General features: G+C 41.6%; 1 protein-coding gene across 1 annotated transcript in view; it reads right to left on the reverse strand.

Annotated features, from left to right (window-relative positions):
- Window positions 1-13,728, reverse strand: part of PRTG (protogenin) — a 75,776-nt gene extending 62,048 nt beyond the window's left edge. Inside the window, exons 1-2 of the mRNA XM_058847071.1 lie at window positions 13,665-13,728; window positions 12,750-13,052 (exon numbers count right to left, since the gene is read on the reverse strand). Coding sequence (XP_058703054.1) covers window positions 12,750-13,052; window positions 13,665-13,728 — 367 coding nt within the window. The remainder of the gene's footprint in view (window positions 1-12,749; window positions 13,053-13,664) is intronic.
- Between the last annotated feature and the right edge of the window lie 647 nt (window positions 13,729-14,375).

The following is a 14,375-nucleotide window of genomic DNA, read 5'->3' on the forward strand; positions in this document are numbered from 1 at the left end:
TTCTCTTCCAGTCTGAACTTGTACCCATGGCAATCTGCAAAGGAGCCAAGCCCAGGCCCCCTCGCTCCACAAGGTTCTCCTCAGCCTCTTCCCACCAATACCCTTCCTGACCTCGAGACACATGAGACCACTCACACCTCCACCTCACCCCCTTCCCCTCCCAAACTTCCTCTCCAGGTAATTAGAGCATTGTTTCCAGCTCTCCATGCCAGCTGGTTTCTCCAGGCAGTGTTAGATCACACTTCAGCTCCTCATTAATGCAGAACAGGAAGAAAAAGCAAGTCTACATCTGTCCAGGACTGCTCAGAGGGAAAGCCCAGCTCGGTGTTCACGAGCAACAGGCTCAGCACAAACATCGCCTCCTGCCTTGAGCTACTCAAGCTGAGGAAAGCTGTGTGAACATACGCCAAAAAACAAAAAAAGTTTGAGATTTTTCCTCAGAACTTACAGGACAAATTCTAGTCATAGCAACAACAAAAGCTACTTCCAAACACAAAGACCCCAATATGTTCCATGTCTCTGTTCCCTAAGTAGACATTTCCATGCTGTCCTAGTGAAAAAAAAAATAGAGAAAACAGTTTCATCTTCAATTTGCTCTAGGGAACAGGATAAACAGCCCTGATGAAATATATTGTATTAGAAAAATTAAAAAGCAGAGATGAATACTGACATGACAAATTTCTATCAAAGATGTTAACATGTCAGAAAATTAACAACTACAGTTCTACAATATAAATATTTGGTAAATTTAAGATCAGAGTGGCACTAGGCCCCTCAGAATAAGATCATCATTTGTACACACATACAAAAATAAATGAGCAAAAGAAAAATCTACCACTGATTGTTTTGATTTTTTTTTTTTGCAAGAATCATGATTTAAAAGTATGAATAGGTTTCATCTCTACTATGTAAAAATAAAGTCTGGCAGACAATTCTTCCTTGAGGCAGGCAGTGGGGTGACTTTTTATACCTTCTTAGAAAATCATGGGGTGTTTTTCCCATTGATAGAACTCTAGGCTCTGTTGTTCCTTCAGACACATTCTTGCTAAGAGGACTACAGCCAGACCACACTAACAATTCAAACCTGTGTCACCTCACCTAGCACAAATATTTCAATTATTTTAAATCAACACCTTGGTGAGGTTACCTTCACACTGCTATTTCTTGAGATGGTCAGAGCTCATCTACCAGTCAGTAGCTGCCAAAAAGAGAAGACAAGCTCTCCCCAGATAGACCCAAAGCTTTATGTTTCACTGCGGCTTCTTTTTTTAATAACTTTGTGTTTACATCATGAGTGGACTTTCATATCTAGTACACACCAACAACCCCCAGGCTACTTTCTACTAATGAAGGTCATTAAAGAAACTGTCAACATTATAAACATCCATCTAAACACAAAGCACAGATTTTGAAGTGCTTCATTCTCTCAGTAGGATCTACTTCCAGGATCTCCTCTGGTGCACAAAGTACACATAACTCTAAAAGGAAAGAAATATTGTTTCTATACCATGGCTAATAAAATTCTTCATGAAAAATATTTATTCTGTTGTAAAAAGTGACCATTTTCAATAAAATCTCTGACCATAAAGGAGTCTAATATACTACCATATGCTCCATAAAGATAGCTATTAGAAGATTAGATATGTTGCCTTTTATGTATAGAGTTTCCTGCAGCTATTTTATGATAGATAATATAGGGGTTCCTTTAGTATGTACCAGTTTTCTTATTATCATCGTGTATTTATCCTAAATAAATCCATGCAAAACCAGTAATTATATTGAGGGGGGAAGGGAGGATAAAGCCCTGTTTAGATTTCAGGGATTCACCATCTGAAAGCTTTTATTCTTCCACAGTGAAGGAAAGTTATGACCTTTGACATGTGGCCATGGTGCCAAAGAAACTGCTCATAAATGTGTGTCAGTAAAGAAGCAGAAATCAATAAATTCATTTAATCCAGTGAACTATTATGTAGTGAGACACAATATATTTTCAAGAGCCAACTGCTCCACTTTTTCTCTCAAAAACCAAAAATTTTATGCAATGGATTTTTTGGATATTCAATTTTTTGATGGTATCTTAGACCCTTTAGTAAATATTTTGGTCAGTTATGGCACAATTTGTTAGTCTATTCATTTCTGTTTGAAAGATCCCTGATACAGCTGGACTCAGGTAGAACAACAGGAACACTAGAAGGCAGGCAGATAGCTATCTCTGGTAGAGGTTGTTAATAGGATATCTCACAGGAATCAAACACTGGCAGGTGTTAAAAGTGTGTATTTTTTTCCACACTGGGTGCTCAAGAGCAGAAAGAAATGAAATATTGTTCATCATCCCAAACAAAGTAATTTCAAGAGACCACACAAAGCACTATTATAGAGGCTTTCAGCAATGCACTTGGTCACCTACCAAAGACTGCAAGAATCAGCAGCACTGGGTAAAGATTATGGCCATTAAAAACAAGTACTAACTGCCACGTGCTGGGAATGTCACAAAACTCCCATCAATGCTCCCAAGAATTCCACAGTTAATTTCTTGTACGTGGGATAAAACCGAGCTGCCTTCCTGGCACAGACTGGCTGAATTAATAAAAGCAGGATCCACTTTCAACCTCTATTGAAGATCAATGATAAATCTGCTTGCAAACTGTGGGCTACAGGGCTGCCTGCATAAATAAGCATTAAAAGCAAGAGGGAAAAAAAGAGCTGGTCATATGCTCACTTAGGCTTTTGGAAAGGAGGTGGGGGAAGGAAGTTTCACCCTTGTAATTTGGGACACACTAGGTACAAAGTTTCTCCTCAGGCCAAATGACAGAGTCATGCCAGAACTCCCAGAGAATATTTCCAGTTAACATCAATTTACCGGATGTCACAGACAAGTTTAATGAACAAAATGATAAATGTCTGTCAATGGCTTCATAAAGTCAACGAATTCTCTTTACAAAGAACATACATAATGCACAGCGCTGCCTGAGGCACATGTTACAGTTATTAGAGGTTTACTAGAGATCTTGATGTGGATGGTGAAATGGTAATTTAATAATTTACCCTAGTTAATTTGCTGATAAGTCATCTAAGCAATTTATTAATATGTTCAAGATTGTACAAGCAGGAGTAAGCATTTAAAATTCTTCTGCATGTTCAAAGACTTTAATTTTAAGTTTTCTTTGAAAAGATAACGGGTTATTTGAAAACTTGCAGTTGTAACAAGTTGTCAGGCCAAAAACAATTCTGTGTAACACTGACCTGGTTTTATTGTACATTATTGCAATGGCTATTAAAACAGCTTTTTCTTAATCATAATTATTGCCTGATTTTAAGTGACCAGCAGGCCACCTGAGACAAGATATTATACTTCTTCAGAATCATTTTTACCTCATCTAAATTTGTTGTCAAAACTGACCTCAAAGTATCTTATGACACTTCCCTCTTTTGCCACAGCTGTGAAAATAAGCTCCACTGGAAAACAGCACCTCCTTCCAGGCATCAGACAGAATAAGGAAGGAGGATCACCAGAAGCAGTTTTTCAGATCCAAAGCAATGTTGTAGCACATACGTGACAATTTACAAGAGAAAAGGAAAATACAAAAAACTAATTAAATGCAGAAAAGCCAGCCTGCACCTGACATGAGAAAAAGAGTGGGAGCATAGGAGAGGACACAAATGATGAGAAAATCTTCAATGTTAGAACAGATCAGCAAATAAATGAAAAGCTTTTCTATTTGATATGTATTCCTCTCCATTTTAAGGTGTACAGAAAGTGTCTCAATACAGCTTAAAAGAGCTGACAGACTAAATTTGTAAAATACATTAAAAAAATAATTTTTTATTATTTTAGAGGGAGAAGATGGAGCATTTCTACTTCACCCGAGAAAATCACTCTACAAAGGCTGAGATGTAAGCTGATTTTCTAAACTTATTTTAACTTGTTTGGACTTTAATCTGAAATGGCTCAAAGTTGAGCCAAGAAAACCCCAGAAACACGAAGGTTTTACACAAGAAACTCTGACCTACTGGAATGAGAACAAACAATGTATTCAATCTATGTGATCAGGATTATTATCTGAAGACACTAAAAATCAAATTTGAAAATAGAAAGTTGCTTCTGTTCATGGGATCCTCTCCAGTTTCCAACATTTATTCATCACCATATACAAGATGTACACCACAAGCTGTAAACACTTAGTTTAACTTCCCCCTCAGCTATGTATTGAAAGAACACCAGATGACATGTTTAATGCTTGTAATAACTTACCTCTTATTACCTCTTGTAATAAAGTACCTCTTATGCCTGGTCAATCTGTAATTATTCCTTTTAAAACTCTCATAATAATTTCAAATAATTTCAAAATTAAACTACTGCACCTCAGAGCTAAAGGGCAAAATTTTAACACACTTCTAAGACAAAGTAAATTATTGCTTATTATTAAATTCCAAGTCATAATTTTAGCATGTTCTGAGGCTAGAGGATTAGGACAAGGTAAGTTTTGCTTACCTTGTGTCATCAACACACCAGTCAGAGCAGCTTGCAGCTAAGACAGACTTTTCTCCTTCCTAAAACATTGTGTTTGCTCCACCTAAAGCTGCAATTCCAAAAGTCTTGCACATAATGGAATTTGTTGCCCACACCACCATTTACTAAAGCATGTTCTTGGCAAAGATGTTCCACATCAGAATAAAGATAGAGTGAACAGAAGATACCAGTCCCCTGGTATCAGTCACTACATAGGAAGTTTTCTTCCTAAGATTCTGTAGATGGGAAAATATATCAAAGACAGACAAACAAAGATAGACAAACCCTCTGCAGTTGGTTTCATGCTTTTCACAATACATTTCTGCCACCATTCTAAAACAACAACCATCTTTACTTGTCACTGTCCAGAAGAATTGACTCTGATGACAGACACTGCTTTCAAACACAGTTTTTCTCCAAAGCTGGAGGTGTCATTTGCTGAGCAGTATTCTACCATTGAAAAAATTGGTAAAATACAAGTCAAAATGTAACTGAGGTCTTGAGATGAAGATGAAGAAAATGCGAGGTCTTGAGAGGAAGAGTTGATGGTTGTTGTCTGTTTTGTGTTCCAGGAATCTTTCCTTTCTGCAAAGCTTTGCCCACGTGCAGAAACAATGTCATAAAAACACTTTTAAATAATTTATGTGAATAAGGGTGTATTGTCACTACTTTAATCAGAAGAGCAAGTCAGTTAAAACTGGTATAAATGCAAGAACCATGACTGCAGAAGGTTAAAGAACTGCACTCACTGCTGGCTTTCTTCCTCCCCAGTAACCCTGCCAGGGATGGTGAAGTAGTGTCTTGGTACATTGCAACTTTTGCCTCAAATGATTAAATCCTGATTAAAGCTTTGGATATAAAGCTTGTTGTCAGCATTCCTATGTCATTTATAACAAGTTCATTTTCAGTATTTAATTTCTCATGTTGCATTCTACTGCTCTGACATCCAGTAAACAAAAAGCTACTTACTGAATACTATTGCTACAATATTCAGGCTAGAACCAAACTTGCTCAAGCTCAGCTACCGGAAAATTTACAGCTGTCTCATCAGCCAAAGGCAGAAAATACTCTGACCACAGTGGGAGTTTTAAAAGTTGTTTACTGTAATATTGGCACAGAAAGACTCAGGAACCCATAGATTTTTACCCCATAAAATACAAAGATTACACAATCTGTCATTGTTTGGTTTGATAATAAGATTCTAAGTTAACTTCAGAAGCAGCCCTGTCTGCCTCTGGGGGAAATGATACCTAGTTTCTATTTCCCTACGTTGTAGATGCTCTGATGTGTCAGAAACCTCTACCAGAACTATGGGAGATGGGCACTTGAGAAACAAGCACTTTGAACAGGGCCTTGAGATGCTAACTTTATTATCCAGATGCCACTTAATTTATTTTCTCTTCAAGGGCATTTATGTTGTTAAAAACAAAACAAAACAAACTTCCACTCAGCTAAAGCCAAATTCGATTTCATTGAAAAAAAAACCCAACAAAACCAACAGAATAACTATTGAAGGTTATGAAACAAATTAAAAGCAGCAGAAAAAGAATCTGTCTAGTAATGCTTATTTATATTTTCCTCTAATAAATTAGGAAGGCCATCTCCCTCCAAAGTTTTTACATACAGAAAAAACAGAGAAGGCATTTACAATAATTCCATACACTAATTCATAATTACACTGTTCATACTCAGGTGGTTTCACAGACATCTCTTCCCTAAGTCTGCTGTTTATGTCTTTAAAAAGTAACAATTTAATCCATACAACCAAAAATTGTTTCCACTATAGATGCAGGTTTTGGAAGGCTGCCAGATGGATTTCTAACTCCCAATACAAATGACAGAGTGCAATTTTTTTTCCACCTCTAACTCAATTGCTGAGACAATCAACTTTAAAATGTAGACACTGCTTAAAATGCTGCTGCTTAAAAGCTACCTAGAGGTTGACCCTAGGAACTAATGCTGACCATACAACCCACACTTACTCAACAAAATGTGGAGTCTTGACATTGTTGATTACTTTTTCACTTAGGTGGTGATTACCAGTTATAAAGACTGGAAGTAATCAATCCCAATTTAACAGCTGGGCCTATTGATGAAACAAAAACAAAACAAAACAAAAAAAAGCAAAACTAAGTAAAGATTATGCCCACAATTTTGGAGATAAAGTGTGGAAAAAATACAAAATGCTGAGGAAAACAACTACTAAGCACAAGTTTGTCCAACAATGGGCATGACCATATTTCTGTAGGAAAACGCTTAGTAACTTTTAAATTCTTCCTCCAAGATTCTCTTTTGTCATTGTCTTAAATTGTTCTGCACACCATCAATAGCCACAGCTGTTAAATTGTGAAGACGTGACAACAAGTCTCTAGGCAAACAACTGCTCAGAGTGAGATCCTTTTCTTTAGGATAATCAGAGCTGGCTGACAAAAGGGGGCCTTAGTGAATGCCCTTTCAACAATTTCTACACCAAGAAATGCAGAGAAAAAGGGAGGGGGAAGAAGGGAGCAGTGGGGGGGGAGCACCACACTGCAGGAACAGAACAGCATCTTTTGCTGCCATACATTGCTTTGCAAGTAGGAAAGGAATCTCCACAGGTTTGTGTACATAGCACACACAGAACTTGCACCAGGTAAGGAGTGATTTTGGCCACAGCTCTGAACAACATCTAGCACAGCACCATGTTTTCCTTCCACATTTCTCAAGTAGGTGAAGGTTTTATTAGCTACAGAGTGCACTGCCAGAAAGATTGAGCATTCTTTTTAAAAAAAGAAGCTAGTAAAAACTTTATACATTGTAAAGTTAGGTTGATAAAAACTAGTAAATAAACCCTGACAGCTTTGGTCTGACTAGCTAGGAAGAAAAGCAAGGGCATGGAAGGCCTCAGTCTGGCATTAGGCTTGACACAAATTTGAAACTGAGGTGTTGAGGAAACCCATAAAAAGCTTGCCTCTCAAGTGACATAGTAGTGGAAACACACTGTTCATGTACACTAAGCAAAGTTCTATACATTTTTTTTTATCTTGGTAACAATATCAAAGGCCATTCCTTATTTTGTGTAAGAGCTCTTACAAGTGCAGCCCAGTCATTGTTGAAAAAGGAGTGCCCTAATACCACCACCAACAACAAAAAAGGAACTAATGGTTATGTCTTAAAAGGATGCTGATAATTGTTTTCTGTCAAGGTGATGCAGGACTTCAGGTCAAAAGATGCTTGGGGACTTGTAGAGTAAAACACTAAAATAAAAAGGGTTAAGAAAGATAGTATTTCCCAGTTTTCTTATTTCTTCAGGATATCTCAGTTAAAGAACAAAAATCATACTGTTCCTCATAGTTATCAACTGACATTGCTGACTAAGAGATTAGAACTTCATCCTCCTGCCTAAAAAATATGGGAATTTAAATGCACTAGAGCAGCCATGTGCACTCTCAGCTCAGAAACGAATTTTCCTCTCAGGATATTCAAATCAACTAATCAAAGCAACAGCAGTAGGGCAGCACTTGTCAAAACCCAGACCACCAGGTTCCTCGAGCTGTCTGTAACCACAACCATTCTACAGCACTAAGACTTTGCTCTCTTTCAACACATGACCGTATTCTACAGCTGCCATTTGCCATTTCTCTTCCACCTCAGTCCAAAACCACTTCTGTCCCCCAACACCACCCTTCTTTTTCACACTTTTTACCTCTTTCCATTACTATTTAAAATAATTAAACGTAACTTTGAGTTCTATAGCCATTTGGAAGCACCTGAAATAACAGATTCCATAGAAAGTGAAAACTATATTGATAGACCACAGCTATTAATCCTGTTATTTTAAGGCAAGATACAAAATTATTTTTAAAAAAATCAGTAGCAGAGAGGCAAAAGTTTTGCCTACACATTTCACAAAGGCCATAGTTTGATGAGTGTAAGTTTCATTTACCTTCCCCTGTCCCCACTAAGTCTTCCCACCTCCACTTCAGTCCTCTCAGTTACACCAGTGCAATCACTTGAGTGGCTCCAAGACAAACCATATCAGAGAACTCACCTGGGTTAAACACCATCTCTTGTTTTAATTATATTATTTTAATTTTAACCCAGACCAGTTCCCTGTTCAGTAGCTACGCATGCAGCCATGTCCACACAAGGAACAGCACAATGCTAAAGTGGGAACAAACAGCTGGAACTGCTAAGGAAAAGTGATTGTCACAGCACAGAAAGAGGCTCAGCTGGATGCACTCTTCAGAGCAAATATTTAAAAGCAGAGCAAAAGATGCTCTTAGGCTATAAAAACATGAATATGGCCAGTTATTGGCAGGACAGTGGGACCTGAAGTCACATCACTACCTCAGCAGGTAAACAAAATTATGAACTTTCCACCAAGGATAGCCTGCTATGCATAAGGGCCCAGAATTCCACAAGCTGCAGTGCAGTGGGCATACACACAGCTTCCCTCCAGGAGCATGTTCCCAGAAACCTTCTGCTTGCAGAACCTTTCACTCTTGTGAAACATAGAAACCTGTACAAGAAGAATTAGGCTTAAATTTCTTCTAATTCACAAACATTAAAATAAATTCAGCCAAATTTCAAGAGGAGAAAGGGTTATCTAGGAATGCTGTTTATATACCATCTAACCATCTCAACACTTCCATTTCTACTTTTAGTGAAAAGGACATAAACAGTAAGCAACCTATCCAGTCACTGCCCAATGCCCATGTTACCAGCTTCAGAACATGATCCACCTTCTCCATTTTTCCTGAAGAATATTTTATTGGAAGTCTAGCTTTGTTTTTAGACATAATCTTAGTTAACTGTGGTTGAATAATCAAAATTTTAAAATCCAGGAAAACAAAAATCTAAGCTTGATTACTTTTGGCTGATTCAAAGTTGTATTAAAAGGACTTCCTCTGGTTTACATTCCCTTTATATTCTGTTAAAAGGGGTCTCTCTCAGTGGCAAAAGTTGAATTTTGAGTAAGTCATGCTCTTAAGTAGTACCATTTCCCCCCAACATGTTGCCTCACAAAGAAGCAGACAGGACCTTCTCCTCTGCCCCCACATCAATCAGCCAGCTTTGGAAGTAACTACAAGCATGTACTGGAACTAATATTTAGTTTTACCTAAGCACTACCTCAGTACCAGAATTTCCTTTTAAAAAAGTAGGGGGATCTCACCAAAAAAAAAGCCCTAAATTAGTCAAATTCTTTTGTGCATGGATGAACAACAGGAAAGCAAAGCCTTGGGGCCTCTGGGGAGGAACCCTGTCCCTGCAGACCTACTCTGATGTGCTCGGGAGATAAGGCTCCATAGTGACACTTAAGGAAAGGCCTGCTCACATTTGAATTTCTGCATTCCTCAAGAACAATTCATGGCAATCACTAACTTTGCAGAGGAGCTACATGAAAGCTTTGGCCAATGAATGAGGGTCATCTGCTCTTTATCACAAGGGTAAACCTCATCCTGGCCAGTTTCTAACCTTTTAACCCTGTGAATTCTTAATTTGCACATGAATAATGGAATTCTTGCCAAGAGTGCAACCTTCAGCTTCCAGTTTCTAACTTTAGAAACCAAGACCTGATCTCCTTGTGTGTTCAGATCTTAAACTCTTGGACAGATTAAAGTTTTTGATTTCCAAATGCAACACTAAACATTACAATTCTGAAGCAAAAGATAAGCTTATTGGCAAAACCTCTGACCAGGCGAAGTAAAAGAACATCCTCACACCCCGCTGCTACCAGTAACTGAAGAGAGCATTTGCTTTTTTCCTCCAAAGAAAGAATGCCCATTTAATGCCTATTCTCCACCTGTTTAATATGTATAGTTCCCTCTGTACCCTGACCACAAGGTAATTTGCCTTTGCAGCAACCGACAACTGCTTCTAAAAAGAAAATTGTAAGGCAACAAAATCCCCCAAAAGACTTTCATTTCTTTCACTTAAAATGTCTGCAAAGTTCATTCAGTTCATGAGAGCAGGCAGAAACACTGCGAAAATGAGAGAGAAATCTAATTTTGCACGTGTTTTATGGGCTCCAAATTATCACAATACAAATTACTGCCCAATTTCACAGCTTTACAGTAAAGATGACATTCTGAAATGGGTCAGATTGGTGCATGACTAAAGAGAAGGGACTGCTACATAGGATAACTTCATGTTTGGCCACTAGTTAACCACTTAATCACTAAGTCAACAGCACCTACTGTGATCATTATGGATCCGCTATCTCTTCCAGTTTTCTCCAACAGCCATAGAAAGCCTTTCAAGTACTCAAAGAAGAAAAAGAAACCTTTTGTCACAGTCTTACAGAGAAGGGGAGGAAGAGGGAAAAAAGGGCTGCAAAACAAGACTCACTCCACAGCACACCATCTATTGGCTCACAGGACTTTCTTGGTGAAAATCAACAAAGTTAAACGACCTTTCTGATGAAATAATGTGTATGCAAGAAATAAACGTTTGCAGAAGTTCAGTATTGTCTGAATAAAACCAAGTACTACAATTGTATTAACATGATATTCTACTATAGTGCTCTGTACTACAATAGAAGTTCTGTGGTATTAAGCATAGAGCTCATCTTGCAATGTCTCCAGTTTAAAGTGGCCCTAAATTTTCCAGTCCTACCCACAGAATCCATCAGCCACTGCTTAGCTTTATGTTGGTTAACAGCAACAAAACCATCCTGTCCTCTTTAGGAGGGTTTTCTTGTCCAAGTTTTAATCATGCTGACACTGAAACTTAAGAGAGGTAAATTTAAATGTTAAAAATTGTAATACTTAATTTTTCACCATTTTACCAAAAGCACCCACAAATTACTTAGTCTAATCAATCCTGTATACAAGCAAGATAAAAAGTAACATGTAGACAGGTTTTTGAAATGGAGAACTCAGCATTTCACATTAGTACACATGTGAAAACTCAGCACACACTTGGAGCCACCTGCTTCCAGGATGGTTTTGAATCACCCAGAGCTCTGGCTCAATGAACAAGGCTTTTCACACCTTCCAGAGGGATCTCGTGGAAAGTTTTTGCAATCGGGTCAGAAGCACACAGAAAAAAGCCAACAAATGTTAACATTCAGACATTTTTTAATGTAAACTAATGAACCAATTTCATTAACTAGCTTCAGATTGAATTTAGTAAAAGTTGCAACTTAGAACTAATGTCAAGTTTTCACAGAGGTACCAGCACTAGCTTTATTCAACTTGCTACTAAGAACAGGGTCGAAGAGGTCAAAGGAAGTCTTTTCCTATTAGATTAAGTTCATCAGTTAAGTCCTATTATAGAGGGAACATGAGAAGACTATATAAACTGTGTACTCTCTGTGTTATACTTTCTTTGAAATCTTAGTTTTCTTTACTTTGCCAAAATTTACTTTTCTTTGAAAAGTACATTTCCATGTACTTTTGGGAAGCAAGAGAAGATCATGCTGTAGAAGCAGTCTAGTGGCAAAGCTCTGCACTGCCATGGAAAAAGGCACAGCATTCCGTTCCTCACACGTATCTCTTGCTCAGTGTTTAAAGATGATAGGAAAATGGAGGGCAACAAACCCCCGGGGTCAAACACCCGTCTGTTAAAGCCATAAAGGCACTTAGACACAACTACTTCCTTCAGCATTCACCCAGCAGTAGGGAGTCACTCCAGAAATACGACCCTCCCTTCCCAGTGGAACCACAGAACAGGCCCTTGTGGGAGGTTCCACAAGGGACAGCACCCACATCTGCTTGGCTGAACACGTGTCAGAAAAGCAAGGCCTTACAGTTGACCAGAAAACCTTTCCCCTCTTTCTTCTCCCAGAGACAAACATCTACATTAATCATTCCACTCTGCCCAAGATGGCATGGCACAACACAACACTGAGCTACTGAACAAGGAATTTCTTTTTCCTTTTTTTAAATCAGATCCGTAGATAACCCTTGTAAGGCTGCTAGAATAGCACTTGGGGAAAAAAGATCCAGGAGTTCTGCAGTCAGCATAACTCTGCATCACCACCTGCTCCACAGACCAATGACACATGTAAGCCACCCACACAAGGCACCACTGCCCAAGAGGACTCCTGTGCCACTTCTGCCACATCAGGGACTGAAAAAGGCACCACCATAAGTTTTTCCCAAAATCTTCAAACATCTTGAAAAGAAGTAAAGGTTCTCTATAATTTTTCATTTTAACTTTTTGGGTACACAATCAAAATGATGGGCTGTGTGCTGTTCAGGGAATTGCTGTCACAAACTCAGGAGCAGGTTAATAAACAGGAGCTGGGACTTACTTGCTAGTGTGAGGTGACTTTTTTGACTGAGAATGGCCCCATATTTGTTCAGAGCTAAGCACTGGTAAAATCCTTCATCAGACAGTTCTCCCTTCTTTCCTTCCACCTCACTGATATACAACGAGCCATTGGATAAAGTGTAGATCCGTTCATTTTCAGACACTTTGCCTCCATTTTTCAGCCATGTAATTGTTATAGGAGCTTCTCCACGGGCTTGGCAGTCTAAAACCACAGGATCCTTCCTTGACACAGTAACGTCCTGAGGCTCTTTCACAAAAAACAGTTCACTAAAGCACCACACTCCTAAGAGAGAAGAAAAAACAAACAAACAAAAACAACAAAAACATTTTGCCCGTAAGGACAGACATGTAAGCAGAGGCGTGCAAGTTACCCAGCGCTGTGAGCTGCGGGTCATCCCGCGGAACTCTCAGCACGAGGTGAAGCCATCGCTATCACACACTCCGAGCGCTCCGAACTCGGACAACTCTAGGGAAACTTGGTACTGACTCCAAGCGCCGCCAAGCTCCCAGGCCAAGGAGCCAGAGAACCAGCGCCTTCCACACCGGCCCGGACACCGCCACGGCCCGGCCGGGGGGCGCGGTGACCCCGGGGCGGCCACACAGGTGCGACCGCTCCGCCCGGCCCGCTCGCTAATTTTACAAGCCTGCCAAAGCAGCCGGAGCGGGGCGCGTCGTAAAAAGGCCGATTTTACAAGGAATCGTTAGCGAGAACCCCTCAGCAGAGCGCGGAGGGCCCCCCCCCGCCCCGCGGCGGCGCGAACAAAGCGCGGAGCCCCCGCCGGTTCCCGCTCCCTCCCGGCCGGTCCCGCCGATGCCGGATAAATAAAGCCACGTGCGGCGGCCGCAGCGGGGCCGGGGCGCGGGCGGACAATGGGCCGGGGCCGGCCGGACTCACCTGGCAGCGGGAGCAGCAGCAGCAGCAGCGCCCGCAGCAGCGGCCGGCGGCGGAGCGGCGCCATTCAGCGGGACGCGGCTGGCATGCCCCGCCGGCCGCTCCACAGACCGGTCAGCGGGCGAGGGGAGGAGACTGGGGACGGACGGAGCGGCCCCGGCGCGCCCGTCCCGGCCCTACTCTCTGCATCTCGTCTCCATTGGCCTTTGGGGAGAAGAGGGGCGAGGGGCAGGGCCGGCCGGAGGAGGGACGCCGCTGGACGGGGCGGGCCGCAGGGCGGGGGGTCGCGGCGGACAATGCGCCGGGGCGGGGGGCGGCAGGGCCGGCACGAGGGACCGCGGGCTCCGGCGCCATCGGGGCCGAGCAGGGCCCCGCACCGCTGCTCCTCCCGGACAGCACCGGGAGCCGACGGCAGCTCCGCCGACCCCCGAGCCGGGCAAGCGCTGCCGGCTGCGGTACTTGGCGGGCGGGCTGAGCCTTCAGCCGCGGCTGGAGCTGCCGGCCGTGCCTTCCCCCGGGACACCGCACGGCTCCCCGGCACAGCGAACACCGGCAACACGTGCCCTGGAGCCGGCGCGACGCTACCGAAGGGCTGTGCCAAGCCCAGGGCGGGGATGCCAAACCCAGAGCTCCCCGCCCAGAGCACCGAACCAGGAGGGCACTGGACCCTGCGCTGCCCGGGGCAGGTGCAGCACGGTCCGGGTGTGCCAGAGC

This window comes from Poecile atricapillus, chromosome 11, assembly GCF_030490865.1.
Source record: "Poecile atricapillus isolate bPoeAtr1 chromosome 11, bPoeAtr1.hap1, whole genome shotgun sequence".
NCBI classification, from domain to species: Eukaryota; Metazoa; Chordata; class Aves; order Passeriformes; family Paridae; genus Poecile; species Poecile atricapillus.